This window comes from Lactuca virosa, chromosome 3, assembly GCF_052849685.1.
Source record: "Lactuca virosa cultivar CGN04683 chromosome 3, Lactuca_virosa_CGN04683_v6, whole genome shotgun sequence".
Classification (NCBI taxonomy): domain Eukaryota; kingdom Viridiplantae; phylum Streptophyta; class Magnoliopsida; order Asterales; family Asteraceae; genus Lactuca; species Lactuca virosa.
This window is the reverse complement of record NC_136428.1, coordinates 67,097,119-67,116,510: the sequence shown is the minus strand read 5'-3', so window position 1 is coordinate 67,116,510 and position 19,392 is coordinate 67,097,119. Positions and strand designations below refer to the sequence as shown.

At 37.9% G+C, this 19,392-nt stretch overlaps 1 protein-coding gene across 1 annotated transcript; it reads left to right on the top strand.

Moving 5' to 3' along the window:
- Positions 1-15,855: 15,855 nt before the first annotated feature.
- On the top strand, positions 15,856-16,746 carry LOC145163616 (uncharacterized). Its single transcript, XM_079082432.1, has one exon. The coding sequence runs from the start codon at positions 15,856-15,858 to the stop codon at positions 16,744-16,746; it is 891 nt and encodes a 296-aa protein (XP_078938558.1).
- Positions 16,747-19,392: the final 2,646 nt, after the last annotated feature.

The window sequence follows — 19,392 nt, the reverse complement described above, 5'->3', positions numbered from 1 at the left end:
AATTCATAAATACAATAAATTGTTCAAATAACATTAAAAATGTTTGGTTTCACAATGCTTTTGGAGAGTGACCAGTATTATCGGCGCTAAAAAATGATGGAAATTAAGATTGACTTTTATTAAACATAGATAATAATAATGCAACATTATAATTTACAAATTAATACTTTGATTAATACATGATAATATTCAAATAATTATTAAAGTATATATATATATATATATATATATATATATATATTAAAGTTAAATGGGTTGACGGGTTGAAAACGAGTTGATAATTTTTACCCAACCCAACCTATTTAATTAGATGGGTTAGACGGGTTGACCCATTTAAGTTAAATGGGTTGAAAACCTCAACCCAACCCGCTAATTTTTGGTTGGGTTGGCGGGTTGGGTCGATTTTTGTCACCTCTATCAAAAACACATTCGTGTGCTTTATAAACATTAATTCATAGCTAGAGTTTCATACTTTCCTTACTATTCTATATCAGTACGATGTGTAAAACCCGTGTATTACACGGGTTGATTAAAGAAAATAAAATATTAAAATATAAATAATAAGTATTTTTTGAAATAAGAAATTAAGAAACATATTAATTGCAATTTAGTATAATATTTATTACATTTAATATTTTACATATATAAGTATAAGATTATGTGACTTTTTAATTTTAAAAATTGAAAAAACCATAAATTGACATGTGGATATTATTTTTTTTAAAAATATCAAAAAATGATAAGTGTGAAAACTCATTAGAGATTGACATGTGGCAAAATTATCTTCATTTATTATAGTAGATTTTCACGTATAGTAATCGATTGACTAGATTCACATAATAGAAAAATCGAGATTGGCATATATTTGATAGTTTTAGATTGAGTGAGACCCTATTGAGTCAATGTCTGACTTAGTTAGACACAAAACGGAGTAAGACGGAATTAAAGGCTTCTAAATGTAATATCAAACAGTTTGAATCTAACAGTGTTAGACTCCGTAAAAAACATATTCCCTAAGTAACTTAATATTTATATATCTTATCAGTTAACTTTTTATAATATTTAAATCTAATTATTTTCTATAAACAATAATGAAAATCAAAATTTTGCCAATAACAATTACTTTACATATACATACACGCATTTCTTGTACTTTAAAGAACAATTAATTGGTTACGTGTAGTATATTTACAATATATTGTATGGCAAATACCATAAAAACCACAACATTTTTACGTGTAATTGTAAAAAAATCTTATTTTTTTTTGTTGGCTATGGCCACAAATAAGACGTATAGTTATCACTCTACCCATTTAACAGGTTTCATGATTAACTCTGTTATCTTTATTGCAAAATCAGTTCTAAAATTGGGTTTAAAGTTCAAATTTGATCCTTGTAATTTGCAAAAAGTTACACCACATGTCCAAAACTCGGTTTTATGTTTTTTAACTTCTTTATTCTCATTTATTTTTTATTTTTTAGTTAAAACTAAACTTGGTTTTGAAATTTTTTTTCAGTTTTTTAATATTTTTCGTTTTGTCATTTTTTTACGTTTTTCGTATTTATTTTCGTATTATTTTTTAATTTTTTCATATTTTTAATTTGTTCATTTTTTGTTTTATTTTTCATGAATTTGATAACTTTTTCTTGTAAATAAAGAAGTTAAAAAAACTTAAAACCGAAAAAATACGAAAAATGTAAAAAAAAAAAACGAAAAACGTAAAAATATGGAAAAAAAAATACGAAAAATAGTTCGAAAATAAATAGGAAAAAAAATTTAAAAAAATACGAAAAAAAAAACTAAAAAAAATATGAAAAATGAAAAAACGAAAAATATTAAAAAATGAAAAAATAAAAATAAAAAACCAAGTTTAGTTTTGACTAAAAAATAAAAAATAAATGAAAATAAAAAAGTTAAAAAACATAAAACCGAGTCTTGGACATGCGGTGTAATTTTTTGCAAACTACATAGACCAAATTTGAACTTTAACCCCAATTTTAAGACTGGTTTGGCAAAAAAAAAATAACGACTTTAAACCCAATTTTAGGATTGCTTTTGTAAAAAAAACAGAAAACGGGAAAAAAATATGAAAAAAAAAGTACGAAAATAAATACGAAAAAATATTTAAATAAATACGAAAAAAACTTTAAAAAATACGAAAAATGTAAAAAAAATGAAAAAAAATAAAAAACAAGTTTAGTTTTGACTAAAAAAATAAAAAATAAATGAAGATAAAAAAGTTAAAAAACATAAAACCGAGTCTTGGACATGTGGTGTAATTTTTTGCAAACTACAGGGACCAAATTTGAACTTTAAACCAAATTGTAGGACTGATTTTGCAAAAATAAAAAAAAAATAATAATAATAATAATAATAGCGGAGTTAACCATGAAACATGTTAAATGCTAGAGTGATAACTCTATGTCTCATTTGTGGCCAGAGTCAACAAAAAAAAATAATAGAACTTTTCTCAATTACGCATTAAAATGTTGTCGCTTTTATGATATTTGTCTTATATTGTATAACTTATGTAACACCTAGTTCAATTTGGAGAGGTTCATGCATGGACTCGACGAGTTGGAGGACCAACTCGTCGAGTAGAGTCGGGTATCTGGAACGCGGGACGGAGGTGACTCGGCGAGTCGGAAGGGTCGACTCGGCGAGTCCGAGATGTTTAAAGAAAACCCTAATTTTGGGGTTTGCCCCTATATAAACATCATTATCCGCCCCAGTAGCCTCCCTTAGAACCTTAGAAGAATGTTTACGACCGCACACCCTCTTGTGAGTGAAGTAAGATCAATTGGGAGCTTATCCTTGAGATTTTAGGGAGGATTCCAAGCTTGAAGAAGAAGTATCAAGGGGAAAACACTAGATCTAGCATCTAGTTCGTCTTGGGCATTGATTTGAGGTATGAATATGTTACCTTAAGCATAAATTCTATTTGAGAGTTGTGACCAACCTTGAGGAAATGGAAGCAAGCCTAGATCTGGACCTATCACAAGGATATGGTTCCAGATCTGGACCTTCTTAGGTCCCAAGCATCATAAAGTTGCACCCTTTATTGAGCCCTTTCCTCTCCAATGCATGGAAACCTTGTTGGAAGGTTAGTTTTGGTGATTATGGTCATGAGAGGCTTTGCATGCACGTAAAGTTTGCAACTTTACGTGTTATCCACACTAGTAGAGTATAGATCTGAAGTTTGGGGCCTTGAGTCCTACTGGAAGAGGCCGTAAACATAAGGGACTAATAGGGACTCGCCAAGTCGTGCAAGAGACTCGGCGAGTCGAGAGGGTTTTCTCGTGTGTCGGCTAGGAGTGTACGACCAAGAGTGTACGGCTAAGAGTGTACGGCCAAAGGTGTTCGGCCAAGGGTTTACGGTCAGAGGTGTACGGCCGTACACACCAAGGAACTCGACGAGTCCCTCGAGTGACTCGGCGAGTCAAGCAGGGAACCCGACGAGTGATTGATTGTACTCGACGAGTCAAGGTTACTATGGACTATTGACCTTGACTATAGACTTTGACTTTGACCAGGGTTGACCCTGGGGGTATTTATGGGATTGTGTTGAGTTATTTATTCATTGATTATAAACAGTTTGGGAAGGGCAGTACAGGCATACCTGAATCCAGTTTGCCAGTTCAGCCTTTGAGAGGTGAGTTTTCTCACCATACCAATAGGTCTAAGGCACCAAGGCCGACCCATTTTATGATAGTTGGTTTACTTGTTATGTAGAGGTGTGATATGTATGTGTGCATGATATGTGGTAGAGATAGCCTTCGTGGCTAACGGTAGAGATAGCCTTATGGCTAATGGTAGAGATGGCCTTATGGCTAATGGTAGAGACAGCCTTTATGGCTGATGGTAGAGATAGCCTTTGTGGCTAACGGTAGAGATAGCTCATGGCTAATCGACATGTGATATGTAGTAGAGGTAGCTTTATAGCTAATGAGATATGTGGTTTGTGTGGGGTATGCTCTGGGGGACTCACTAAGCTTTCAGCTTACCGTTTGTGGATTTGTTTCAGGTACATCGGAGCCCAAGGGTAAAGGCAAGGTGTGATGATGCGGCGTGCACTCTATCTCTCTTTTCCGATCTAATTTGGGGGACACTCTGATGTTTTGAAAATAATAATGTTGTGATTCTTGTGGTTTTGAAAACAATTATCGGAATCTTTACGATTTATGAAAAATGGTTGACTAATTAAAAATGAAATTTTTCTTTCTAAAATTTGGGTCGTTACAAGTTGGTATCAGAGCCTTGGTTTGAGGGATGCAGACATACCCTCGGGTGTGTCAGGACTCAAACTAAGGAAATGGTAAATTGTTTTCAAAAATGACATAAAAAGCTTTTGAAAAAAGGAAAAGATGAGCGTGCAACGCGCGTGATCAGCCGAGCCAAGTAAGTAGATCCCCAATATGCTAGTCATGCTATTTGATATTTAAACTTGGATGATCATGTGGAATTTGCTATGTGTATGCTTTCAAAATTATATACGGTTAGGAGCTTATAGCCATAGAATGATCAATTTGGCATTATTTCATGTTCCTTGTCTGGTTGTGGTCCTAGGGTAGAATATTTTATTCGAAAGTCTATTTGATCCTATTATGTGTATAATTTGCATGCATAAAGGCAACCTGTTATGATTGGTCTGTTTGATGTGGGTAGAGAAAATCTTAGAACAATCTAGGATTTGAGTTATGAGGTGGTTGGTAGAATACGGTTTATTTGGGACAAATTGGAGTTATCAGGTCGAGCCTTGGGGAAAGGTACGGGTAGGTGTGGAAGGTAGTATTGGGCCCGTACTACTGAAAGCACAGGACCTGTACCCAAACCCATGTTAGAGCTGACAACTTCAAGGAGGACTGGTGTGGAGAGATCCGTTTTATGGAAATCCTGATAGTTATGATTTATGACATTCCAGTTCAGCATGGTAGTGACATGCTTCGGGGCGGGAGGATCAGGATCTGGATCCGGGAATGGATCGGGTGACACCACAGATGGCATAGATGAGAGGCTGCACGAGCTTATTGCAGCCGAGGTTACCAGTCCTTGACGCCACCCCAATCATTTTTGGGACGGTTAAGGAGGGCATAATGGAGATCATGGAAGAGATACTCAGATCATTCCGGACTGAGATTGTTACGGGTCAGTTGGGGGCCCGAACTTCCTCGTTTCGGGAGTTCAAGGCGTGTGGGGCACCAGAGTTTTTTGGGGTCAGGGACCCCATTTTCAGTTGACGTTGGGTGGCGGATATCGAAAACGCCCAGCGCACAAGTTCTTGCCCGGATGTGGAAAAGGTTGGGTTTGCTTCTTGTATGCTGAGGGACAAAGCCCGGGATTGGTGGGGCGAGGTTACCAAACAGGTGGGACCAGTCGGGGTGGCTGAGATGACGTGGGCCGAGTTTGTTCGACGATTTGATCTGGAGTTTGCACCACTCATTGAGGTGCAACGTTTGGTGCGAGAGTTTCATGATTTGCAGCAGACCACCGAGATTGTGGCGGAAATCACCGCCAAGTTTCGAGAACGAGCTTTGTTGATTCCGCAATACGCTACCGATGAGGATATGAGGCGGACCCGATATCATTCCATGCTGAGGGACGATATTCAGGAGTTTGTGAGTTTTACGGGGTGTAAGAACCTGAATGAAATGGTGGAGAAGGCCCGGGAACGGGAAATGGAGCTGGAATCCCGCATGAAGCGGAAGCCTGAACAGGCTCAGGCAGCAGTAGGACAGGCTAAGAAGCCTAAGACGTCAGCCACTTCCAGCAAGGGTCAGCAGGGTCGGGGTCGATGTGCCAAGTGTAGCCGGGTACACAGTGGAGCTTGCCGTATCGCAGGCTCGGGATGTTATGCATGTGGCCAGCAGGGCCATATGAGCAGGGACTGCCCCGCGAAGGGCTTAATCTGTTTTCACTGCAACCAGACCGGCCATAAGCGAGTCAACTATCCGAAGTTACAGGGAGGAGGAGGAGCGGTGGCGGCGCCTGCGCCCGCCACGATGAGGATTACCGATGGACGCCCTGCTAAGGCGGAAGCTCCAGCAGTGAAGAGTCGTGCATTTCAGCTGACTACCGAAGAGGCACTGTCAGATCTAGTCGTTGTTGCTGGTACGTGATTATTCTTCCCTGCTCTATGTATCTGTTTTGCTTATGTGTATTATATGCTTGTATAAGGACCTTTTTGGTCAATGGTATGTCTGCTCATGTCTTGTTTGATTCGGGTGCAACCCGATCGTTCATATCTCTTGCGCTTAGCAAGAAGTTCCGGGAAGTGCCGAGAACTTTGGATTCCCCGCTCGAGGTGAAGATTGCGGATGACCGCACCGTTAGTGCTACGAGGGTGTATCGGGACTGTGTATTGAATGTACTTGGGGAGAGATTTCGAGTCGACCTAGTCCCGATTCCGTTGCGAGGACTGAAAGTAATTATCAGAATGGATTGGTTGGGGGGTCAACGGGGCCATGATTGACTGCGAGCATCAGTTGGTGAGGGTTCGAACCCCAAGTGGGGGAGAACTGGTGATACATGGTGATAGGGCATCGCAGGGACCGACCCTCTGTACGGCTGCAAGGTCTAGGAGGTTCCTGCAGCAGGGTTGTACGGGATTTTTGGCATATATCTCGGATACAAGGGTAGAGATCACGAAGGATGTAGGCAGTGTGCCTGTTATTCAGGGCTTTCAGGACGTTTTCCCCGAAGAGTTACCAGGGGTGCCTCCGGAGAGGCAGGTGGAATTTCGCATAGAATTGGTGTCGGGTGCCACTCTGATAGCAAAGGCACCATATCGGTTGGCACCACCTGAGATGCAAGAGTTATCTACACAGATTCAGGAGTTGTTAGACCGAGGGTTCATTCGTCCGAGTAGTTCTCCGTGGGGAGCACCAATCCTGTTCATGAAAAAGAAGGATGGATCCCACCGGATGTGTATCGATTATAGAGAGCTAAACAAGTTAACGGTGAAGAACCGTTATCCGTTGCCAAAGATCGATTATTTGTTCGATCAGCTACAGGGTGCGTCTTGGTTTTCGAAGATTGATCTTCGGTCGGGATACCATCAGATGAGGATTCGGGATGCGAATATACCGAAGACGGCTTTCAAGACTCGGTGTGGGCATTATGAGTTTGTAGTGATGCCGTTTGGGCTCACCAATGCCCCAACAACGTTCATGGACCTTATGAATAGGGTGTGTAGACCGATGCTGGATCGGTCGGTGATCGTTTTCATTGATGATATCTTGGTCTATTCTAAGACCAGAGAGCAGCACGAACAACACTTAAGGGAGGTGCTGGAGACCCTAAGGGCGGAAAAGTTGTATGCCAAGTTCTCCAAGTGTGATTTCTGGCTGCGAGAGGTATAATTCTTGGGGCATATCATCAATCAGGAGAGTATTTCGGTAGATGCAGCCAAGGTTGAGGCTGTGATGCGGTGGGAAGTACCGAAGAATGCATCAGAGATTCGTAGCTTCTTGGGTTTAGCGGGTTATTATCGGAGATTTATTCAGGACTTCTCCAAGATTGATGTGCCATTGACACGACTAACCAAGAAGAATGTGACGTTTCGGTGGGGTACAGATCAGCAGTTGGCCTTCGAGACCTTGAGGCGGAAATTGTGTGAGGCTCTGATCCTTGTTTTACCAGAGGGATTAAATGATCTGGTAGTGTACTGTGACGCATCAATTTCAGGGTTGGGTGTGGTACTGATGCAAAGAGGGCACGTGATAGCATATGCCTCGCGACAACTGAAGCCTCATGAAGCAAATTACCCTACTCACGATCTGGAACTGGGAGCAGTGGTGTTTGCCCTCAAGATTTGGAGCCATTACTTGTATGGAGTGTGGTGCACCATTTACACCGACCACAAGAGTCTGAAGTATTTGATGGACCAACAGAACCTCAACATGCGACAAAGAAGGTGGTTGGATGTGCTAAAAGACTATGATTTCGAGATTCTATACCACTCAGGGAAGGCCAACGTAGTGGTCAACGCTTTGAGCCGTAAGACGACAACTTCCCCGATTGGTAATGTGTGTTTGAGAATGACAGTGATCTCTCCATTGTTGGAGATGATCAAAAAGGCTCATGTTGAGGGAGTAAAGAAAGAGAACTGGAAGGTAGAAAGGATCCGAGGGCAGTATCCTTTGTTTGTTAAGGATAGTTGAGGCCTATTGACGCAGTGTGGTCGGGTGTGGGTACCGACGACTGGGGGAGTGAGACTAAAGATATTGGAGGAAGCGCATAAGTCCAGGTTCTCTATACATCCAGGAGCTACAAAAATGTATAGGGACTTGAGGCTGAGTTATTGGTGGCCATGCACGAAGCGGGAAATTGCGTGGTTTGTAGAGCGGTGCTTGACCTGCAGGAAGGTCAAGACCGAGCATCAGTGGCCTCATGGTAAGGTCCAACCACTACCCATTCCCATGTGGAAGTGGGAAGAGATCACGATGGACTTCATTACAAAGTTGCCAAGGATGGCGAGGGATGTGGATGCCATATGGGTGATTGTGGATAGACTGACGAAGAGCGCCCATTTCAATCATATATCAAAAAGTATATCCGCAGCGAAGTTGGCGGATATTTACGTGCGTGAGGTAGTGGCTAGACATGGGGTTCCTGTGTCGGTAGTCTCGGATCGTGATGTTCGGTTCACATCCAGGTTGTGGAAGAAATTCCACGAGGAGTTGGGCACTCATCTACATTTTAGCACGGCGTACCACCCCCAAACCGACGGTTAGAGTGAGAGAACGATCCAGACACTGGAGGATATGCTGCGGGCATGCATGTTGGATTTTGGAGGGAGTTGGGATACGTATCTCCCACTGGCAGAGTTTACGTACAATAACAGTTACCATGCCAGATCGAGCTCCGTTTGAGATGTTATATGGTCGGAGGTGTAGGACCCCTGTTTGTTGGGATGAGGTTGGACACCGGGTCATGGGAAGTACTGAAGTAGTGCTCAGGACTACTGGGTTTATTCAACAGGTGCGCGATCGGTTGCGGGTCGCGCAGAGCCGTCAGAAAAGCTATGCCGACCAACGGCGATCAGATCTTGAGTTTCAGGTGGGGGATTTCGTGTTGCTGATGGTGTCGCCCTGGAAAGGGATCATCAGGTTTCGGAAAAGGGGCAAGTTGGGGCCTCGGTATATAGGCCCGTTCAGGATCACGGCCCGAGCGGGCAAAGTGGCATATCACTTGGATCTGCTAGAGGAGCTTAACCAGATTCACAACACGTTCCATGTGTCGCAACTTCGGAAGTGTGTCACCGACGAGGCTGCGGTAGTCTCGTTGGGTGATATCCAGGTGGATGAGAGCTTGAACTACATCGAGAAGCCCGTTTCCATATTGGATAGGAAGACGAAGGTTCTTCGAAATAAGGAAGTAAGACTGGTGAAAGTGCAATGGCTGCATCAGAAGGGTTCCGAGTGGACTTGGGAACCGGAAGAGGAGATGCGAGAGCATTACCCCAATTTATTTAGGTCAGCAGACTTCGAGGACGAAGTCTAGTTCAAGTGGGGGAGACTTGTAACACCTAGTTCAATTTGGAGAGGTTCATGCATGGACTCGGCGAGTTGGAGGACCAACTCATCGAGTAGAGTCTGGTATCTGGAACGCGGGACGGAGGTGACTCGGCGAGTCGGAAGGGTCGACTCGGCGAGTCCGAGCTATTTAAAGAAAACCCTAATTTTGGGGTTTTCCCCCTATATAAACATCATTATCCGCCCCAGTAGCCTCCCTTAGCACATTAGAAGAACGTTTACGGCCGCACACCCTCTTGTGAGTGAAGTAAGATCAATTGGGATCTTATCCTTGAGATTTTGGGGAGGATTCCAAGCTTGAAGAAGAAGTATCAAGGGGAAAACACTAGATCTAGCATCTAGTTCGTCTTGGGCATTGATTTGAGGTATGAATCTGTTACCTTAAGCATAAATTCTTTTTGAGAGTTGTGACCAACCTTGAGGAAATGGAAGCAAGCCTAGATCTGGACCTATCACAAGGATATGGTTCCAGATCTGGACCTTCTTAGGTCCCAAGCATCATAAAGTTGCACCCTTTATTGAGCCCTTTCCTCTCCAATGCATGGAAACCTTGTTGGAAGGTTAGTTTTGGTGATTATGGTCATGAGAGGCTTTGCATGCACGTAAAGTTTGCAACTTTACGTGTTATCCACACTAGTAGAGTATAGATCTGAAGTTTGGGGCCTTGAGTCCCACTGGAAGAGGCCGTAAACATAAGGGACTAATATGGACTCGACGAGTCGTGCAAGAGACTCGGCGAGTCGAGAGGGTTTTCTCGTGTTCGGCCAGGAGTGTACGGCCAAGAGTGTACGACCAAAGGTGTTCGGCCAAGGGTTTACGGTCAGAGGTGTACGGCCGTACACACCAAGGAACTCAATGAGTCCCTTGGGTGACTTGACGAGTCGGCGAGTCAAGCAGGGAACCCGACGAGTGATTGATTGTACTCGACGAGTCAAGGTCACTATGGACTATTGACCTTGACTATAGACTTTGACTTTGACCAGGGTTGATCCTGGGGGTATTTATGGGATTGTGTTGAGTTATTTATTCATTGATTATAAACAGTTTGGGAAGGGAGCACAGGCATACCTGAATCCAGTTTGCCAGTTCAGCCTTTGAGAGGTGAGTTTTCTCACCATACCAATGGGTCTAAGGCACCAAGGCCGACCCATTTTGTGATAGTTGGTTTACTTGTTATGTAGAGGTGTGATATGTATGTGTGCATGATATGTGGTAAAGATAGCCTTCGTGGCTAACGGTAGAGATAGCCTTACGGCTAATGGTAGAGATGACCTTATGGATAATGGTAGAGACAACCTTTATGGCTGATGGTAGAGATAGCCTTTGTGGCTAACGGTAGAGATAGTTCATGGCTAATCGACATGTGATATGTGGTAGAGGTAGCTTTATAGCTAATGTGATATGTGGTTTGTGTGGGGTATGCTCTGGGGGACTCACTAAGCTTTCAGCTTACCGGTTGTGGATTTGTTTCAGGTACATCGGAGTCCAAGGGTAAAGGCAAGGCGTGATGATGCGGCGTGCACTCTGTCTCTCTTTTCCGATCTAATTTGGGGGACACTCTGATGTTTTGAAAATAATAATGTTGTGATGCTTGTGGTTTTGAAAACAATTATCGGAATCTTTACGATTTATGAAAAATGCTTGACTAATTAAAAATGAAAAATTTCTTTGTAAAATTTGGGTCGTTACAACTTATAATATTTCTTTATATGTATCTAAAGGATATTGTTTTCTACTTTAAGTATCCATAGTTTGAGTTCTGTGAATTAGACAAGATTCGCCACTTGGTTGTCGTTTTAAGTGGCAATTTTAAGTAAAATGGCTACCTGAAAATGGTCACATGAAGTCGCCGCCAAGTAGCCATTTTCGGTGATGGCTTTTATTTAAATGAAGATTTTAGGTCATTTTTATTACAACTTTTTTGCTTTATTATCTCTAGCGATTTTTGAAGACAAAGGGTTTTGTTTATTTTGGTCACCTGTAAGTGACTTGTAACCCTCGTCTGATTGTTGATTATATAAGCCACTCATTTCTCCCTATGGATATACACCATCACCCCCGATAATGGAACCACATTAAATGCTTGTGGCTCGTAAGTTTATTTGTTTTCAATTTACATTTGTTTTATCTTGATACATGTCACTTTCATTATTAGTCATTTTATCATATTTTTGCATCCTAGTTTGCTATTCGTTTTGTTGTTGGATTTTATCATTGTTTATGTGTCTAAGTGTTTGATACTTTGATATCTCTTTGGTATATGTTTGGATTGCTAAGGTAATCATTTGGATCCACTATAGGATCCCCAACAATTAATATAATATTTTTTTAGGTTTTGGTTGGCGTGTATTTGAGATTTTCTTTATTTACAGGGTTTGTTAATTTGTGATGCACACCAAGTGTCAATAAAATGTTTGAATCGTCTAAGAGTAATATTTTGGCTACTGGATTGTCGTCACCATATGTTAATGGCTCTTATACTAATTTGGGCTCCATTATTCGTTCTGAAAAAATGGAATAGGGATGGTAATTTTTGGCATATGGCAATTGGATGTGTGATATTGGCCATTAATTTGCTACAATTCGATATTTAAGGTGATATTTAACCATCCATTAGTTAAACTGCAACCCCTTGATAATCTAGTTCATGAATCAGATACTAGAATCAAGTAAACAACATTAATCAGATTCCAAAAGTAGGGTTTGGATTTACCCAAAAACAAACTAAAAACACCAAATCAAACAACCACATGACAAGTTGATAAAGTAATGATCTAAATGCGGATTATCAAAAAAAAAAGTGATTCATGATTTTGAACCTAATTAATGCAAATGGTCCTTGTGGTTTGCAAAAGTTGCAAAGTTGACCCTTTTTACTAACACCCTTAGGGTCTGAATTTGTGACATTTGATAAATCAAAGGGACCATTTTTGAAATTTCTATGAAAAAAGACAATTAAATTGCTAGGGGGAGAGATCGAACTCGTGACCTCCACCCTTCTATATTTTGACCAGCAATTTAACCATTTGAGCTAAAGGCTCACTTGGTTTTTATCTTCTAAAACTCATTTATATAATAATAAATATAAACAATAAATAAATTTAAAAAAAAAACATTTTTTTACATAATTTTTTTTAATAAAACAAAATGTATCTTAGCTTATTATAAAAAAAAATACGTTTAGAAAAAGTATTTATTTTAATGTATTTATTTTACATAAAATGTTTTTTTAATAAAACATAAACAATAAATAAATTACAAAAAAACATTTTTTTACATATATTTTTTTAATTAAAATAAAACGTGTTTTCCGTATTATAAAAAAAATAAGTAAATTACAAAAAACATTTTAAATAAAACAAAACATTTTTTTTTCTAAAACTCATATATACAATAATAAAATCGATAAAACATAAACAATAAATAAAACATATTTTTAAGTATTTATTTTACGTAAAAATATGTTGTTTTATGTATTTCTAAAAATCGTTTTTCGGTTATATGTATTTAAAAACACTTATAAAACTTATTCGGTTATATGTCTTATTTAAGATGCGTATTTCAACTTAACCGCTAGTTGTAAATCGTATGGTTAAAATGACGATGAAAAGAAACAAAGATATATTTTTTTAAATAACAATAATTAACACTACTTGTGACATAAAAAAATATTAATTGTTTAAATACATATAACAAATTTGTTGTTAAGTTTTTTTTAACCGAAAACGGTTTTTAGAAAACCTATTGGGCAAAAAAAAAAACAATTCGGCCGATTTTGCCTTTCATTACAACGTAATAAATTTGATACGAAAACGTATTTTTTAAAGACATAAAAAACATTTTATGTAAAATAAATATATAAAAATAAATATGTAAAAAAATGTTTTACTAAAAAAGCATTTTATGTAAAATAAATAAATAAAAATAAATACTTTTTCTAAACGTATTTTTTTATAATACGCTAAAATACATTTTGTTTTATTAAAAAAAATTATATAAAAAAATGTTTTTTTTAATTTAATTATTGTTTATGTTTTATCGATTTATTATTATATAAATGAGTTTGAGAAGATAAAAACCAAGTAAGCCTTTAGCTCAAGTGATTAAATCGTTGGGCAAAATAGAAGGGTGGAGGTCACGAGTTCGATCCCTCCCCTTATCAATTTAATTGTCTTTTTCAAAGAAATTTAAAAAATGGTCCCTGTGGTTTATCAAATGTCACGAATTCACTCCCTTTATACTTGAAAATACGGAAATACCCTTACAGATACAGTCCCTAACGGTGTTAGTAAAAAGGGCAACATTTGCAAGTTTTGCAAACCACAAGGACCATTTGCATCAAAAAAATTAGCAGGGACTGACTTTGTGACTTTTGGCAAACAACAGGGACCATTTTTGTAATTTTGTCAATATCAAATAAAATGTGGAAATAAAGAAGAGAACAAGAGATTATAAAATATGGAAATAAAGAAGAGAACAAAAGATTATATATGTTGAGGAACCAAATAAATGAGACGACATTATGTATAATTTTAAATTAAATGCAAGAAATAACATTGTACTTTTTTTCCCTTATTAGAGCGTTGTACTTTCATATTTTCTTATTACATGTATTTTCAAATTATATTTTCTTAGAACATTATATTTTGATAAATATACTTATTATAGTCATCGGTAACATGTTGATTCAAATTATGATAATATGAAACAACTTATTAGGTTTTTATGTCATAACAAATAGAGCCATTGGCTAACCAGCTAACACACCCCACCCCTCAAGAAGAATTGACGATTTTGACTCTTGTCTGCAGCGTCTCTTCATGTTTCATTTTAGGTTATTATGTTTTAAGTTATTGGTGGTCGGCCGATGGCTAAAAATGATAAATTTTCCAAAAAATAATTGCAAACAGGGAACAAAAAGATGTTAAATGCAAACTGTAACATAAATGTTAGAGCTAAATGTAAACCGGAAAAAAAAATCATGTCAACCAAACGGATACGTTATCATAAGTTGTCGGTGACCGGCCAAGGGCAAAAAAATGAAGCGTTTTTCAAAACATAAGGACATTTAAGGAACAAAAAAAATGATTGAACCATAAAAAATTGTATAAATAATGGGTTTGGTAGCAGTAACTAATCTTTCTATTCTAATAAAAGAATAATTTTAATCTCCTTTTGACATGTGTCATTCTATTAGACCTCCTAATTAATGCATATTTTATTCTTTTTTTGACATGTGTCACCCTATTAGGTCTCCTAATTAATGCATGTCACTTGTCAAACTATTACTTCTCCATTTCTAATTTCAAATTTTAAAATCCCACTCTAATTACATTAAATTAATAACATTAAATAAAATTAAAATAAAATTAATACAAATTATAAGGTGATATAATTTCATGTATTTATTTAAATTAACGATTATGATTTTATATAACTAAAAAAATATCTCTTAATTAATAATTTATTTAAAATAATTGGTTAATAATTTTGAGTTCTCACTATATAAGTTTAATTAATTTTATAACCGTAGTTCCCACGGGTTATAAACTAGTTTCATTATATATAAAGTGGTCCAAACTTTCATACTTTCTATAACAGGATTTTCACGTATGTTTTCCGGTTATTACTATTTTCTTATTTTTTAAATAGAATAATCAATTGACTAGATTCACATAATAAAAAAATCGAGATTGACATATATTTGATAGTTTTTTATTGAATTGGATCTTAATGAGCGACTTAGTTAGACACACCTATAAATCTGACAGAATAATAGCAGAGTCAAGACTAAATTAGAGACTTCTAAATGTGATATCAAACTGTTTGAATATGAGAGAGTAACACTCGTTATAAAACATATCCCATAAGTAACTTAATATTTATGTATCTTATCGGTTTAACTTTTTTATGATTATTTTCTATAAACAGTAATAAAAATAAAAAATTTGCCAATCACAATAACTTTACATATACATCCACGCATATCTTGCACTTTAAATGACAATTAATTGGTTACATGTAGTATTTTACAATATATTATATAACTTATAATATTTCTATTAGACTAGCCGATTATATAATATATATTGTGATAGATTGTATTATTTGTATTTGAGAGGTTGTCAAGTGTAAATATTGTAACCTATTTATATTCATGTGAATAAGAGGGAACATACGATTTTTGCCTGATTCTATTATGGTATCAGAGTGACGCCTTCTCTGTGAAACCTAGCAGCCGAAATTCTTCAACCCTAGTTGCAAATCATCGTCCCTCTCATCTCTTCTTCCTGTTCTACTCATTGGATCTCATCTAATCCAATGTCAACTCCTCTTCATCTTGCTGTTACTGTATCAAACATCTGCAATTACATTCCTATTACTCTTGAGATCGAAAACGGACAATATACATCTTGGGTTGAACTATTCAGAATCCATTGTCGTGCTTTCCAGGTACTCGATCATATCCTGCCTCCTGCTAAAGTCACTCCCTCTTCTACCAGTGAAAAAGATAAAGATGTTGCTGTCAAGACCAATGAACAATGGTCCCACCTAGATGCCATTGTTCTGCAATGGATATATGGGACAATATCTAGAGATCTACTTATCACCATCCTCACTCCAGGAGCCACCGCAGCTGATGTCTGGAAAGCAATAGAGCATATCTTCATTGATAGTAAACCTGCCAGAGCTCTCTACCTTCAACAAAAATTCACCAACACCAAACTTGAAAACTTTGCCAATATGGCTGCCTACTGTCAAGAAGTCAAGAACCTTTCAGATCAACTCACTGATGTGGATGCTCCTGTTGATAATCAACGTTTGGTACTGCAACTTATCGCTGGCCTTACGGATCAATACGATAGCATTGCTACCCTTCTCCAACAATCTACACCGCTTCTCGACTTCTACACCACTCGATCAAAGTTATGTCTTGAAGAAACCAGGAGATCTCTACAAACACCCACTGGCAACGCCCTTACTGCTTCATCCGTCACCACTGTCGCACCCCCATCAGCCAATGTCGTGCCTTCTGGCAGTCATGACCAGCGTGATATCTCAGATACGCCCCAATCTCATCATCCTCGGTCTTCGGTTAGAGGCACCTCTGAAGGTTTTTATCGTGGCAGGGGCAGGGGCATGCGCGAAGGGGTCGGGGACGCGGTCGTAGGCGCGGATCGTACACTCAACAGCAACACCCGCCATGGATGAACAGGAATGGCCCTACTTGGAACTCTCCACCGGTTCCATACCCTACAGCTCCTCGTTATCAGTTTCGCCCACCAGCAGCCGATATTTTGGGTCCTTCTCCTACACATGCTTATGCTACCTCTGAAGCTTACACTCCCACTAATATCGAACAGGTCATGCACACGATGACACTGAATCAGGACCCCAACTGGTATCTTGACACAAGCGCCACCAATCACATGACAAATATGTCACACCCCAAAACCGGAACGGCGGAAACGTTCGAGGGTGGAGGACGTCATGTTCAGTATCACAACAATGCAAAGTAGTAAACAAGCAACAACATCATCCATTGCATTAATAATATAATTTATACAAGTGTGTTCTGTCACGTTATATAGACACCAAAAATATACATCAAAATAAAAGATGAGTCTTGAACGAGCTCCATCTTCTCAAAACCTGGCACCGGTACCTGTCTACTGGTGACCTGAGAATACAAGTTATTTTGAAAGAGTTTACCAGCTTTAAAGCTAGTGAGATCATAAGTATATTAGTGTCTGTATTTGTTATGAAAGTGTTTGTAAGTCTTGTAATGTATAAGTTTTGTAAAAGTTTGTAATTGTTTGAACTCTCCTAGAAAACCCTATGTTTCCTACTAAAAGTAGCCTTCTACCAAGGCATCTAGTATCTGTGTGTGTGTCTCTTGTAAGAGTGTGTATTTTCCCAAATCTGACTATCATTAACCAAAAATATAGTTCTTACATTATTGTTTATTGTGTGAATATCACAAAGTAAATGTAAAGGGAAAATGAAATAGTACTGTAGTGTTGTATTAAGTAACTACTGATGTACTAATTACTTTAACCCAATTGTTAATTAAAGTACCATGTGATCGGCCTGTATCCTGCTACCGACTCTATAGAAAAACGACGATGTAAGACGTCGTAAGAAATGACGTTTGGCACCCGTAGACTTGCAAGTCCCACTGTAGCGAGCAGCAAGGTGTAGGATAGTCAATCCAGTATAGATCTATACACAAACTCATACGCTCCCCAATTAAGGAGATTCTGGATACAAAACGGGTCATGACAGGTAGTGCCATGCCCCCGTTAAGTGGCTCACATAACTGTAAGTAATGTATATGTATATGTATATGTATATGTATGTGCTAGCTGTATTGTGTGTTCTTTCTCTGTCTAGCCTGTATGTTTTGTTTCTCATCACTGTGTATTATGTTTGTTTCTCATCACTATGTATTATGTTTGTTTCTCATCACTATGTATTATGTTTGTTTCTCATCACTATGTATTATGTTTGAATGAACTGACTCATTGTATGTTTCATTGTTCTAGAAATAGTATCTTCCTAAACTATACCTATTATAGTTTACTAGTAATGTTGTTTGTGTATATGAACATGTTTGTATACCTTTGCTACCCAAAGGCATTAAACTGAATGAAAGAAGTAACCTTTTATATCTATACACATATACATGATATATAACTAGGATTCAAACGACCTTCGGACAAATAACCTTGATACCCTAAGTCCACAACCAAACAAGGAACAGGAAGTAAGGTAGGCTATCAGTCCTAAGTCCTTTCAATCCTACTTATATAACTATATCTACATAGATAAACAGAATATAAGTTTAAAAGAGTTTAAGTAACAGTAATTGACCTGTAAAGGAGTTTGATAAAAGCATTAGGTATGAAAAGAGTTTGTAAAACAGTTTGAAGTAAAACAGTTTGGTAACACAGTTTGAAAAGTAAGAATCCGCTTGTTTGGTAGTTATTAATCACATGTGAATGATATAATAACTATAATAGTTCAACTTGTATTCCCCCCCCCCATAAAAGCATTTAAAAACATTTAAAAGGTTAATTAAGGGGTATGAACTCACCTGTAGTGAGTGGTTTGGATGAACGGATTGTATAGGATGCTAAGTGGCAAGTGAAGACTTGAGCACACACGCGGATCCTATTTAACATATAATGATACATATATGAATATAATTAGTGCTTATAACAACTAATTAGTGACTTTTAACCACCTTAGGGACTAGTAAACACTTATTTTGAAGTGTTACAACCATATATGATTGTATATAAGGGGTATATGGCTATACAAGGGAGTGTATGGTCAAAATACACACTATTTGTGTGTGTGCGGCCAGGGTGTGTGTGCGGCCGCACACTCCCTATGGAATGTGCCAAAACGTATTTTAAGGCTTTAGGACTCATCTAGGAAGGTTTCTTACTTCATGCTTTAGCCTTATAAGAAGTTTATTGCCATTTTTGGACCTAAAAAGGGTGTGTGCGGCCACCATGATGTGTGCGGCCGCACACCCTTTATCAACATGATAAAATCATGTTTTTCTAGCATAACATCAAGTGTTCTTACCATACAACAAGTTATGATAAGTGTATACACGTTATAGAGGCTTGAAAGGGTGTTTAAGGTCCAAAACTAGTGTGTGTTCTTGGTGTTCTTGACTAAAATGGATGTTTTCACGGATCAAACCAAGGGAAAAGGCTAGTTAGGGTCGTATACCAACAAATAAAAGGAAGGATTACTACCTTTTATGAAGATCAAGATGAAGATTTGGATGATACTTGAGAGGATTTCGAGTTCTAGCTTTGAAGAAGTGGAAAAGTGTTAAAA

Excerpts from the sequence above, each read along its gene's own strand:
- LOC145163616 (XM_079082432.1), top strand. The coding sequence starts at position 15,856 with ATGTCAACTCCTCTTCATCTTGCTGTTACTGTATCAAACATCTGCAAT.